Genomic DNA, 13,126 nt, shown 5'->3' on the forward strand with positions numbered 1-13,126 from the left:
CTGTTAAAAGAGGATTTTTCCTTCCCACTGTCGCCAAATACTTGCTCATAGGGGATTGTTGGGGTTTTCTCTCAGTTATTCTCAGTCTTTACCTTAAAATATAAAGTATCTGTTGTTGCGATTTGGCGCTATATAAATAAAATTGTTTTTTTGGTTTTTTTTTATTTGACAGCAGATTCAATAAACAATTTAGTTTTAAAAAATAATTTTCTGGCAATTATTTCATAGTTTACATAGCTTACTTAGGCTTTACGGGATTAAGTAGTGGTACAGGGTGGGTCATTTATATGGATACCCCGCAATAACATGGGAATGGTTGGTGATATTAAAGTCCTGTTTGTGGCACATTAGTATATGTGAGGGGGCAAACTCCTCCAGATGGGTGGTGACCATGGTGGCCATGTAGAAGTCGGCCATTGTCTTTAGTTTTTTTCAATAGGAAGAGGGTCATGTGACACATCAAACTTATTGGTAATGTCACAAGAACAACAATGGTGTGCTTGGTTTCAACGTAACTTTATTCTGTCATGAGTTATTTACAAGTTTCTCTTTGTTCACAGCCATTGACATGTCGAAGAGGTTAACATGTGAGGAGCGAAATTGTGTTGATATCTGGTGAACGCAGTAACCGGGTCATTGCAGCAGATTTCAATGCAAGACACCCTACGAGACCACCCATCTCCCATGCTACAGTTAGCAAACTGCTTGCTAAGTTTGGTGAAACTGGTTCAGTGTTGGATTTGCCAAAATGTGGACGCAAGAAAACTGTCACTAATGAAGAAACATCAGTGGCTGTCCTAGCTTCATTCAGCAAGAGCCCACAGCGTAGCACTCGCCGCATGTCACTGGAGAGTGGCATTAGTCGAACATCCCTTCGGCGGATATTAGCTACTCACAAATGGCACCCTTACAAACTCCAGCTGCTGCAGCATCTCGACGAGGATGACCCAGATCGGCCACAGAATTTGCAGAATGGGCAAAACAAAAACTGGAACAGGACCCTCAGATCACGCAGAAGATTTTGTTCAGTGATGAGGCAAACTTTTATGTGAATGGTGTTAACAAACAAAATCACCGCTATTGGTCTGACACTAACCCACAGTGGATGGATCCCTCCAAGACTGTTGGAACAACAAAAGTGATGGTTTGGTGTGGTATATGGGAACAACGACAGTGGGTCCATTCTTCATCAATGGAAACCTCAAGGCCACTGGATATTTGAAATTGCTACATGATGATGTGTTTCCCTCTTTATGCACTGAAGCTGGCACGTTCCCTGAGTTTTTCCAGCAAGATGGTGCACCACCACATTATGGGTGCAGGTCCGAGCATTCCTAGATGAACAGTTTCCTGGAAAGTGGATTGGTCGTCGTGGGCCAGTTGAATGGTCCCCAAGGTCTCCCGATCTGACCCCCTTAGACTTTTATCTTTGGGGTCATCTAAAGGCAATTGTCTATGATGTGAAGATACGAGATGTGCAGCACCTGAAACTACGGATACTGGATGCCTGTGCTGGCATTTCTCCTGCGGTGTTGCTATCAGTGTGTGAAGAGTGGGAGAAGAGGGTTGCATTGACAATCCAACACAATGGGCAGCACATTGAACACATTTTATAAGTGGTCAGAAACTTGTAAATAACTCATGACAGAATAAAGTTACGTTGAAACCAAGCACACCATTGTTTTTCTTGTGACATTACCAATAAGTTTGATGTGTCACATGGTCCTCTTCCTATTGAAAAACAAAAGTTGTATCCAAGATGGCCGACTTCTACATGGCCACCATGGTCACCGCCCATCTGGAGGAGTTTGCCCCCTCACATATACTAATGTGCCACAAACAGGACTTTAATATCACCAACCATTCCCATGTTATTGCGGTGGATCCATACAAACGGCCCGCCCTGTATTAATAATGAGCGTCTCCATCTCAACTGCTCAAATGTCAACACAAACTACCTTTTTAATTGTAACCAATCGGGTTAGAAACCCAAGGACTTGAAAAGCTAATTCCCTCTGGAAGATCCAGAAGGACAATTGTTTTGAAGTGTTATTTGCATGAACTTTAATTTCAGTGATCACCAGGATCTAAAAAGCTGTATGTGCAAAAACGAAAGTTTTTCAGTCGTACAGTCTTTTCCAGATAAACTATGTGCACAATTCTGAAAACTACATAATACAGTTACAGTAATTTTGTTATTTTTCATTAATTTCACATATAAATGTGTGTTGTGATAGATATGGCATTGTGTGGGACGTATTGTAAGCATTCAGCATTATTTGGAGCTCTTAGTTCTGGTATTGGAGGCATGTTTAGTCTTGTTACGTTTTGTTATCTGGTCTCTGTTGGTGTTCAGTCGTGTTTAGATTAATCGAGTCTTCCCTGTATCCTGCTGTGTATTGTTCAGTCTTCTTATCTGTTTGTGATTCCTTGCTTCGTTGTTTCCTGTTTTATTTTGACAGCGGTTATTCTCCGTGTCTTATTTTAACTTCTTATTTTGACTCATTAGGTTAATCCAGATACAATCTTCTAAACTAATTATTATTTGACTCGTAGGCACGATTTAGTTTTCTTTCATTTTGAAAAATATCAGTTTACCATTTATTAGTGATATTAACTGTAATGCCCTTCACAGTTTGACAATGCCAGGTATCAAAACAAAGAGGTACGTCATCTTACGTCTTTAGACTGAAAACAAAGAGATTTTAAAAGTTTGGATGTGACTTTCTATCGCAAAAACATCTCAAACCTAAGGAAACTCTGATGATGTAACCAAGGCTGAGCTTTGCGGCCACTGAAGCTCTTTATGTGAAATCGGTGTGCGCTGCTTTAAAGGAGAATAACAAAGAGTTGGCAAATCACCAAAGTGCTTTCCAGAAGAGTCCACGGAGTTATGTGTTGTTTAGAAGTGCATGGACATTTTCAACATCAACTCTGAAAACTCTACAATTGACAGATATGACAAAAAGGAATTTTTAAACAGCTGTTTTCGTTACACGGGAGAGCGATAACGCGTATTCAGAAAGACGTGTCGGCGTAGTTAAACGATATCACATTTGTGCCTCTTCTTGGATTTTATAAAATTGAAAAAGGGGCGAGAAGAGAGATATCTTTGTACTGCATTGTTTCTAGCTTACCGATATTGATTATTAGCGTTGCACATTACGCAACATGTGTGCCTTTATTCTACTGTCCTGACCTGTCTTAAACTCACTACCTAGTTAAACAGCCCTCTGTAAAATGCGTTTTGTTAAATAATGACAAACTAATTAATAACGTTCGCGCTCTTTACTGGAACCATCTTTTCGTGTACTATCTGTCCCGCTTTTCCACAACAATGGTTTCTGAAAGGAACGTTTAGCTGCAGTGACAGATGGCCACAGGCTGCATAACTAAGCTGCGCCTCTCTCTGGGCAGTTACGGTAGGAGACGACTCCTCCCCCACACAGCAGGCTCGCGCAGCTCTGTGCCTGCAAAGGATTGGTTGTACAGCGGGTGCCGTTTGGCGCAGTTTTGAGCTACATCCGTTAACAAAGGGCGTCCATTTATTTATTTCCCGTCTTATTTTAGCGCGTTCGCCGTCAAACATTCACCATGAGCACAATTAACGTCAAAAAGCTTAAAGTTAACGAGCTCAAAGACGAGCTGAAAAAGCGTAATCTTTCGGACAAGGGGCTGAAGGCCGAGCTGATGGACCGCCTGCAGGCCGCGCTGGACGAGGAGGCCCTCGCTTCTCCGCAGGAGCAGGCAGCTGAGGCGGATGACGGTTTCGAGCAGGCCGCCGACCAAGAAGGTATGGCAGAGGAGGAAGAAGGAGAGGGGGAGGGAGAAGGCCCTATTGAAGAAAGCATGGAGGCCAACGAGGAGGAAGAGCCGGAGAGTGGGGGCGACGGCAATGGCGTTGCCGTGGACGAAGAAATGGGCGAGGGAGAAGAGGAAGGAGACGAGGACGATGAGATGGACCCCATGCTCAAGGGAGACGTGGACGACATGGAGAAAATAGATACGGAAGACGGTGAGCCGGGAGAGCAGGCTGCCGAGGGTGAGTCGACAGAATCGCTTATGTAAATGCGGCTGGTTGGATGTGTCGGGTTTTTTTGAGAAAGCGCTAGCGGTGAGGAAATTATTAAATTTGAATGCGTTACCGCACAGCAGAGCGTCCATGTTGAGAGAGAGAGAGATAGCGTGACCTCACTACTAAGCTAGCCAGCGTTAGCACCGGTCTGCAGCTTGGTTAGCAGTCGTGTCGTGACCTTAAGTAGCCACAGTCCAGCCTACTAAAGAGACCTTTAGCGTCACATTGAGAGACGTCGACTAAAATTACTAAAGCGGCTCTAATAAGAAATCTGCTACCGAATTTAGCTTAGTCTGGATTTAAGTTTCGGTTTGGTTAGCGTGTTAGCTTGCCAGCTAGCGTCAGTTTCTTTGTGTCTGTTGTGCAGCGCCAACTAGCTGTTCAACCGGTTAGCTAATTCAGAGGTTCCCGTTGTTCCAGCTGGGGGCGTTGGAGAACATTTGCTTTCACATCCCATTTTAGAATGGATCGACGTGAAAACACAATGTTAGAAATGGCCACTGCAGTGGGCTGTCTTGCCACCCTTTCCGCCTTAATTGTACTGACATCGTGTTTTAGGGTCGTGGCGTTTGCCTTTAAAGGTTGCCGGGAACATCTGAATTAGCTAATCCCAAGATGTGCTGAGAAAAAGAAGGGCGCCGCACTGCTTGTTTAGGTAGGACGTGGGTAGTTTTTTTTCCGTGGTTTTTATAGATAGTGTTGGATGGTCATAGAAATTATGAATCTAGGCAATTCAGTGCAATGTCTCGGGGAGGGGGGTGTAAATCAAGGTCTAAGTAGGCTTTCCCGTTTCCCTGCATGATGCATTTGTCCCTGGCAGCAGTAGATTTGCCCTCCTTTTAATGACATAGATTTGTATCAAAAGCAGTATCTTTTAAGCCCTTTACTGCAGGATAGTAACACTTTACTTATTAGAGACTTGTTTATCCAGCCCCATTCACAATGTTTATACGGGCCAGCTTATATTGTAATTACTACCTGGTCTTTCAAAGCTGTTACAGTTTCCACAGTATGATTGTCTTGTTTTAAGTGTAACGATGAGGTGTTGCCTCCAAGTAACCTTAATACAAATGATAATGGTCGACACACAATGTAACTAATGAACGGGCTTTGTGGGCCAGAACCCCACTGCCAGTCCGACCTCTCTCTCCCAGAAAAAGGAGCACCTCATTCTATATCTTTGTTCTATTTTCAAAGGGGATGCGGACAAAGACACGAATGCTGATCAGAAGAATAAGAAGGGTGTTAAGAGACGCCGGGAGGAACATGGAAGGGGCTACTTTGAATTTATTGAAGAGAACAAATACAGCTGGTAAGGATGGGACAGAGCGAAAATGGCCTTCAGCATCCCTGAAGCGCCATCTATAGCTTTGTTGAATTGTATTGGCTTTAAGTGCCAATGCACATAACTAGCAAGAGGAAAACCCTCATTTTTTTCAAGTATTATACTACTTGTAACATTATTTTCACACACATGCTTTGAGGGTCATCCCTGACTACTTAAAGAACCTTACCATTTACCTTTTTACAGTGCCCACTCACACTGTTTCTTTAATCGACTGCATTCTGTAGCAGAAGTGCATCTATCAAGTCTCTATGAATTCTCACACCTGTTCCTTATGCCAAGTACTGTTTTGGAAAGCCTGTTGTGTCCCCAAGGTGAAACAAGGCTGCTCAAAGGGGAACCCAGAGCAACGTAGCAGATGTGCAATTTTCAGTGGATGGGTGGGGAGAAACTAGCTCGGATTTGTGGAAGAAGGGGTCCACTGCCGCAGGGTAGCAAAAAAGAAAGAAAGAAAGAAAGCCTCCAACGTCTGTTTGGAACGTCCACGGAGAAGCTCGCTATTGACCGTCCATCGTTACGCCTCGCAATGGTCTATTCTTTTTTTTTCTTTTTTCGTTTTGTTTTTTATTTCACTGGTTGTATGATGTCGAAATGCTATTTCTGTCTCATGTATCATGTCCTGTGTGTGTCTGTTTTCATGGTGTGGGTGTGTGTGCATTTGCAAAGTTCTTTCTACCCCTGCTAGGTGACATCATGCATGGGGTGTGTGTGTGTATCTTGGTCAGTGTTTTGTTTTCATTGCGATGTCGATGCACTGAGGATCAACAGGCATATAATGGAATAACTTTTTTAAAATTATTATTTTGGGAGAACCCTCGTCATGAATGTTTAGGCCAGGGCAGCAGAGCTGTTAGCACACCGAAGTATTGCTGCTCCATCGCTTTTCACCCCCAGTTAAACCTTCAGAGCTTAGCTCCATGTAGACGACTACAAGTTCCACCTCAGGCACTGTGTTGTCCACCAGCACCGTAAATCTCCCCACGGCAGCTGTTTGTACGGCATTCTGGGCTCTTTGGGGACAGTTGTGACACATCGAGCTGTAGATAAGAAAGGAGTGATGAGCCCCGCAGTGGTTTCCTTCTCCTAAATGATTAGGAGTTGCACCATAGTTGGATGATGGCAGGTGAAGTGATGCTAAAGCATCATCCTTAATATTTAGAGATTCCTGAACTACAGAGTTGGTAAGTTGCTGTAGTTTTGACTACACTGGTTTCTCTTAAAACATGCTTTCAATGTATTCTGCTTAGCAACACAGTCAAAAGTTAGTGGTGACCTTTTCATCTAGAAGTCAACACGGTGAGGTTAAATATAACTTGCCCCATATCAGTTCTGGAGGCACAAACACGCACTTATCTGACAGTGGAGAGGTCTGCTTGTAGTTTATCACTGTGACTCTCACATAGCCTTGCATACTAGAACAGGTGGACGTGCTTCTCTCTGTGTATCTTTCACATTTTAGATTTCGCTGGATTCTGCAAGGTAAGTGTCTGCTGAGGCCTACAATACAGCCAACATCCAGAAAGTCTGGAGGCTCGCTCAGTTATTTGCTTTCCCCTCTGTCTGTTTCTTCTCCTGTCTACCTAAAATATTCTTCACCAAGTGGTACCCAAGGCATCTATATTTTCCATGCAGTTAAAGTGACGCAAACCTTCTTATACTGACTCTTGGTATCTGTTTTCAGTGCCTCGTCCAAGTCACCTGTTCCCCCGTTGGAGGAAGAAGACGAAGACAATGATGACACAAAAGTCTGCCTGGATAGCTGTATGTTTGCTACTTTTGTACAGGATGTTTTTAGACTTGTCAGCTTCCTTCTGTAAACGACTGCTTAGAAACATTCCTGGAAAACGGCTTCAGAATTGAGCTTGTTCTAATGGACAAATGTAGACATGTTATATTTGATTAACTTCAATGTCACATTTTCAGCATAGCTGAATCGTGCATAACATGGCAGGCACAAGCCGTCTCAGCTTTCTTACACGTTGCTCTGAGTTGTGGCGTTGCCAGGTGTTCATTTCCTAAAGTCTTATAAATGGGCCCGTTGTCTTCTCCGTGGTGGTTGTAGTATTCGCAGTCCTGAAGCACGACCTGTACGTCAGTGCTGGTGTAGTCATCAAAACGTTTTGGGTTTTTCCTCCCCAGATGTTGAGTTAACCAACAGCAGTGTGGTTAGTAAAACGAGTGTTACTTTACCTGACTAGTTTTTCTGCTCCCTACTAATGAAGGCAGCAGAGGTGATCTAGCTCACCAGTCCCTCCATCCTCAGGATGTATAAATGTGTACCGTCTTGTCCAAGAGTCGTGTCTCAATTTGTACTTTTTCTGCCCGTTCAGACAACTCTGACCTGCACTTTAAGGTGTCGCGGGACCGCTACAGCGCCTCGTCTCTCACCATGGAGAGCTTTGCTTACCTGTGGTCCGGGGGAAAGGCTACATACGGTGTGAACAAAGGCAAAGCCTGCTTTGAGATGAAGGTACGGTAACGATGCTCACATCTTGCACAAATCTCTGAATGGCTCAGTGAGGTCAGTGGAAACGAGTGGTAATGCTTTTCTGTGTGTGCAGATCACTGAGAAGATTCCAGTGAAGCATATTTCCAGCAAGAACATGGAGATTCATGACGTCCAAGTCGGATGGTCCCTGGAAACGGGCACACTGCTGCTGGGTCAGTGCAATGTTTGCCGCAACTCTGTAAACGCCACACTGACTCAGTGTTGGCGGAGCCCGCTGTAACTTTCCATTTTACTCATGGCACAATGCATTCCCAGGATCACTGGATGTACTGGTGTGCTGTAATGTTTTGGCCTCTGAAGGCTGCCAGCATCTTAGGGCAGCAGCTATTTGCTGTGACTCATACAGGCTGAATACCGCTGGGTTAAACATTTACATCAGTTCAGCCCACCAGAGGGTGAACTTTGTATTGAAACACAAACAAACCGAACTGTACTGGGTGTATCCATTTACAGGAAGGTCGTGTCTCTAGGGGTCCCTCTGGTGGCCAGTTGGCTTCATGACACCTTTGTACAAAATGGCTTCAGCTCTGGCTGCGTCACAGCAGCGCTGCGTGGCCTAGTGCCAGCCCAATGATTCACACACCACCTCCACTCTGTATTAATCCAGAAGTGTTTGTCATGTGTTTAGGTGAGGAAGAGCATTCCTATGCCTACTCCGGAAAAGCCAAGAAAACCACCAACTGTGTGACCGAGGAGTTTGGAGAGACCTACGAGGAGAATGATGTCATCTGCTGTCTAATTGTAAGATATGAGATTGTTGTTTGTTTTTAATTTTCCCCTTTGTGTGCAGATGGAAGAACAGTAATGTATGGAAGAGGCAAAGAGCGTTAAACAGAATCATGAGAGTATTAGTTTGACTCTTTTTCCCTTTCTGCTGAGGCAAATGTCTTTGTTACACACTAAAGCTGGAGTGTTGCTCTATTCATGCAGGACTTTGAAGGTGAGGAGGTGGTGCTGTCCTACTCCAAGAACGGAGGCGAGCCAGCTGTCGCTTTCCAAGTCGGCAAGGACTCCCTGAACGGCCGGGCCCTTTTCCCCCACGTCATCTGCCGCAACTGCGCTGTGGAGTTCAACTTTGGCCAGCTGGAGACGCCATATTTCCCCCAGCCGCAGGGCTACACCTTCCTGCAGCAGATTCCTGTCAGTGATCGAGTCCGTGCACTCAAAGGGCCGCAGACCAAGGCTGACTGTGAGGTGAGTAAAAGAGTTTAGGAGCGTTTTTCATTCATGAATGCAAAAGTGCAACGCTGCGGTATCAAAGTTCTCCATATAGTGATCTCAATTTTCTCTCTTTTCCAGATCATAGTCATGGTTGGTCTGCCGGGCTCAGGGAAGACCACGTGGGTGAATAAGCATATCCAAGAGAACCCTGGGAAGTACTACATCCTGGGCAGTGACACGATTGTGGAAAAGATGATGGTCAGTACTCAGACCAACGTTACAGCGTCCCAGAAATAGTTGCTGCTTCTCCCTGTTGGTAGGAAAATGCTCTTTTCTTCTTTCGTGCAGATCGGCAGCATGAAGCGTCAGTCCAAGGACATCACAAAGTTGACTGCCATTTCCCAGCGTGCACCGCTCTTCTTGGGAAAATTCATTGAGATTGCTGCTCGCAAGAAGAGGAACTACATCCTGGACCATGTAAGTGGCTCTTGCTGAGTGTGGTCACAACCATGTCTTTGATGATAGATTGATCAAATGAGCCTCTTTGTCTTTGCAGACCAACCTGTCTGCTCCGGGCCAGAAGAGGAAGATGTGTTTGTTCGCAGGCTTCCAACGCAAGGCTGTAGTCGTCTGCCCGTCTGATGAAGACTACAAGCAGAGAGTCCAGAAGAAAGTTGAGACTGATGGCAAGGAAGTGCCTGAGCATGCTTTACTCAAAATGAAAGGTAAAAGCTTTACCGTTGTCTTTACCCTGTTACAGTCCATCACACACTTGGACAGAAGCTATTCCTGGGTGCTGCTTCTCTTATTGAATCGTTTCCGTTCCATTACAGGCTTCTTCTCTCTGCCCGAGGAGGGCGAGAGCTTCAATGAGGTCATCTACGCCGAGCTGCAGAAAGATGATGCTGCCAAGCTCCTGGAGCAGTACAAAGAGGAAAGCAAGACGGCTCTGCCTGCCGAGAAAAAGCCCAACCAGGGGAGCACGACGCCTAAACAGCGCGGTGGACAGCGCGGTGCTGGACGCGGTGGCAAAAACCAGTTTGCCCGTGGTGGCGGACCTGGGCAGAGAGGTGGCAGCCGTGGAGGCTTCCAGAACAGAGGCAACTTCAGAGGAGGTGGGATTGATGGGTGGGAAATGAATGCTCCTTAACGGCACAGTTGATGCTCAAGCTTACCTTTACCCTGGTCTGTCTGCAGCTCCCGGGCCTCGCGGGGGGTTCAACCGTCCTCCTCGCGGCTTTCTGCCGCCCCCAGCCTTCAGAGGAGGATTCCCCAATCGTGGAAACTTTAACCGTGGTGGCGGCCCCATTCCTAGCCTGGGTGGATCCCCCAGGGGCGGCCCGATGAGGGGCAACATGGGACACAGAGGAGGACCCATGAGCAGAGGCGGTCCAGTGAACAGAGGGAACATGAGCAGAGGAGGCGGAGCTAGCATGGGTCGTGGTGGAAACAGGGGTCATCCCCATCAGGTTGGTTTCAAAATGACTCCTGATCAAATTATTGCTCCTCTGACGTCCGTTGATGCATAATCAACTTTTTTTTTCTTTGTTTTTCCTGCACAGTTTCAGCAGAGAGGGGGGGGCCGTGGCAACTTTGGCAACAAGAACAGCAACTATGGAGGCAACAGGAACGGCATGGATAAAGCCCAGGCCTTCAACCAGAGCTGGCAGCAAGGGGTCAGTGTTTGTGCATCTGCCGTTTGTAGTTGTTACACATAAATCAGGGGATCAAAGTGTTAATGTTCTGTTCTGTGCAGTTCTGGAACCAGAAGCCGTGGAGCCAGCAGTACCAGCCTGGATATTACTGAGACATTTGTTCTAATGGACTGGTGGGCGACACTGGGATCCACCGCTAGCCACGGAGCATCATCCACTCCAACGTTTGCTTACTTTCCTTTAGAACCCACTTTTACTAATGATCGTAAAACTCACGACTGATAACGAGACTAAAGCTAAACGGAGCGACGACATTCCATCGGAGGAGAGCAGGCAGCACGACTGTAACTGAAGCTCTGTATCGTCACACAGATGTACACAGTGTGGGTTCATCCTCATTCAGCCATCTTTTGTTGTTGTTGTATATTTTACCCTCCTCCACCTTTTTAAATGCTTTTAAAACATGTTTGTAATTTCAGGAACCAGAAACGATTAGTCGGCCCAGCAGGCTTTGAAGAGATTTTCTTTTTTCAGGGTTGTGCATTTTATCTGTGCTGTGGTTTTTGTTTTGTTTTTCTTTTTGTATTACAAATTGTAAATATTTTTTTTATGCGTAGTTTGCATAAAGGTTTAAGGAACGTGATGATTTGATTGGAACTTTGGCTTCTTTACAGGAAGCGTTGGTAGCTGGTTGGCCTGTACCTGTCTGTAGAGTCAAACAGCCAGACTGAAGCTTTTCTTTTTGTTCCCACGATCAATCCTGTAACATAAACTCCACAGAGCTACAATAAACACATCGTTGGCTTTTTTACATTCTTCTCGGCTTGTGATTTTTGACTTGGTTCAAAGGTGTGTAAATGACCTTTGAACGGGCCGTGGCCTGGTTTGCTATCAGCCCTGCTAAACACCTCATTGGTTAATAAATAACCTCAAGTGTCTTGTCTTTGATATGTTGTTTCCGGTCCTTCAGCTGTTCAGTACTTTTAATTTGAAAACGTGTTTTGGCCAAGCCATCTTTAAGGACAGAAGGAAGCCATGTTGGTCATACATTATGCTTTTTAAGGTCTTTATTAAAATATTAAAGTTAGAGCACTGACGTTCTCAGGAGATCGTTTGTTTCCTAGATTGTCTTGATTAACGGTTCCTTTTAGTGCAGTAGACTTCTGAGAAACGCCGAGCACTGACCAGTTATAAACGTCTCCACGGTAACGACTTCCCTTTTCTTCCTCGTACTGGTGATTCGTGTAAACCTCGCTCTCTCAGTTTTGATGGTGCCAGTTTAGCACAGAAAGTGGTTTTTAAAAGGAGGCCGGATTGCTCATTTTCACCAGCAAACCTAGAAAGGGCTGCACAGTTTGATGGCTGACCGCCCGAACCGACCTTTCAACTCTGACGGCGCCGTGTTTTGTTTTTTTTTTTTAAATGCTCTGGTGTTGGTGACTGTGTGGCCCAGCAATAACGGCAGCTCCACATATACTGTCTCCACGTCGACCTGGTACCCGGATCATGTTTGACACTAGATTGACTTTTTAACGTTACAATAGATCTGATCAATCCAACAGTTTCTTTAGATTTGTTTTGGTTTGCCCGTCTTATTTAATAAACATGTAAATACTAAATGCATCACTAATCCAGCCATGCACGAATGTTCATGAATTAATAAATGTGTTGTGATAAAGAAAGTATTAGTTTGCCACGTACTGCTGTGTGATGAACTATTTAAATGTCTGGAGAGTTTGACCTTTTATTATACTGGATATTAAAATCGAGCAGAATGCAAGCTTTGGGTTTACAGTATAATCTATAATACAACAGACACTATATTTTTATCGCTTTGTGTTGCAGGTTGTATATCAGGTCTTTTATTAAACCAACAGTGCAAAAGCTCTGAGCTTTTTCAGATTTGTTGTCTTTTCTATCTGACAGTTTTTAATATTTGTGTTTGAAAAATTGGGATTGTATTTTTTTTTGTCTCTATTAAAGTTAAAGAAGCTGGTATGCAGTGACCGTGTGTTTTGTTACAGTTCCTGTAAAATGTTTCCCTGCTTTTCTTTAGAGATAACAGAAAGAAAATCCCCGCTCGCGCCTGCGGCCGGTCTCTCCTTCAAGCTCGGGTCCTCTGCCAGAGGCCTGAGGGTCCTGCAGCATCCCAGCTGTTCCCAGGACTGCGCTCTTCTGCACAGAGATCTCCGATGTTCCCGGGATCTGCTGGAGCCACTGGGACCACCGTACCTCAGATTATTGTAATGCCTTGTTTACCAGCCTGGACAAATCATGTCTTTCTCGCCTCCAAGCTGTACAAAATGCAGCGGCCAGGCTACTAACACATTCTAGCAAGCGAGCTCGCATCACTCCCATTTTATATTCTTTACATCGGCTCC

At 45.0% G+C, this 13,126-nt stretch overlaps 1 protein-coding gene across 1 annotated transcript; it reads left to right on the plus strand.

The window, feature by feature from the left end:
* Positions 1–3,434: 3,434 nt before the first annotated feature.
* Positions 3,435–12,741, plus strand: hnrnpub (heterogeneous nuclear ribonucleoprotein Ub). Its single transcript, XM_082504567.1, has 14 exons — positions 3,435–4,042; positions 5,273–5,387; positions 7,102–7,181; positions 7,751–7,890; positions 7,982–8,081; positions 8,558–8,670; positions 8,860–9,123; positions 9,229–9,348; positions 9,439–9,567; positions 9,647–9,815; positions 9,924–10,205; positions 10,288–10,559; positions 10,653–10,766; positions 10,847–12,741. The coding sequence occupies exons 1-14, from the start codon at positions 3,595–3,597 to the stop codon at positions 10,895–10,897; spliced, it is 2,397 nt and encodes a 798-aa protein (XP_082360693.1). The 5' UTR covers positions 3,435–3,594; the 3' UTR covers positions 10,898–12,741.
* Positions 12,742–13,126: the final 385 nt, after the last annotated feature.

This window comes from Aulonocara stuartgranti, assembly GCF_965226115.1.
Source record: "Aulonocara stuartgranti genome assembly, chromosome: 15".
NCBI lineage: Eukaryota > Metazoa > Chordata > Actinopteri > Cichliformes > Cichlidae > Aulonocara > Aulonocara stuartgranti.

Coding starts and splice junctions, on each gene's coding strand:
- hnrnpub (XM_082504567.1), top strand. CDS start 3,595: ATGAGCACAATTAACGTCAAAAAGCTTAAAGTTAACGAGCTCAAAGAC. Junction 4,043..5,272: donor GGGAGAGCAGGCTGCCGAGG/GTGAGTCGACAG, acceptor CTATTTTCAAAG/GGGATGCGGACAAAGACACG. Junction 10,560..10,652: donor ACAGGGGTCATCCCCATCAG/GTTGGTTTCAAA, acceptor TTTCCTGCACAG/TTTCAGCAGAGAGGGGGGGG.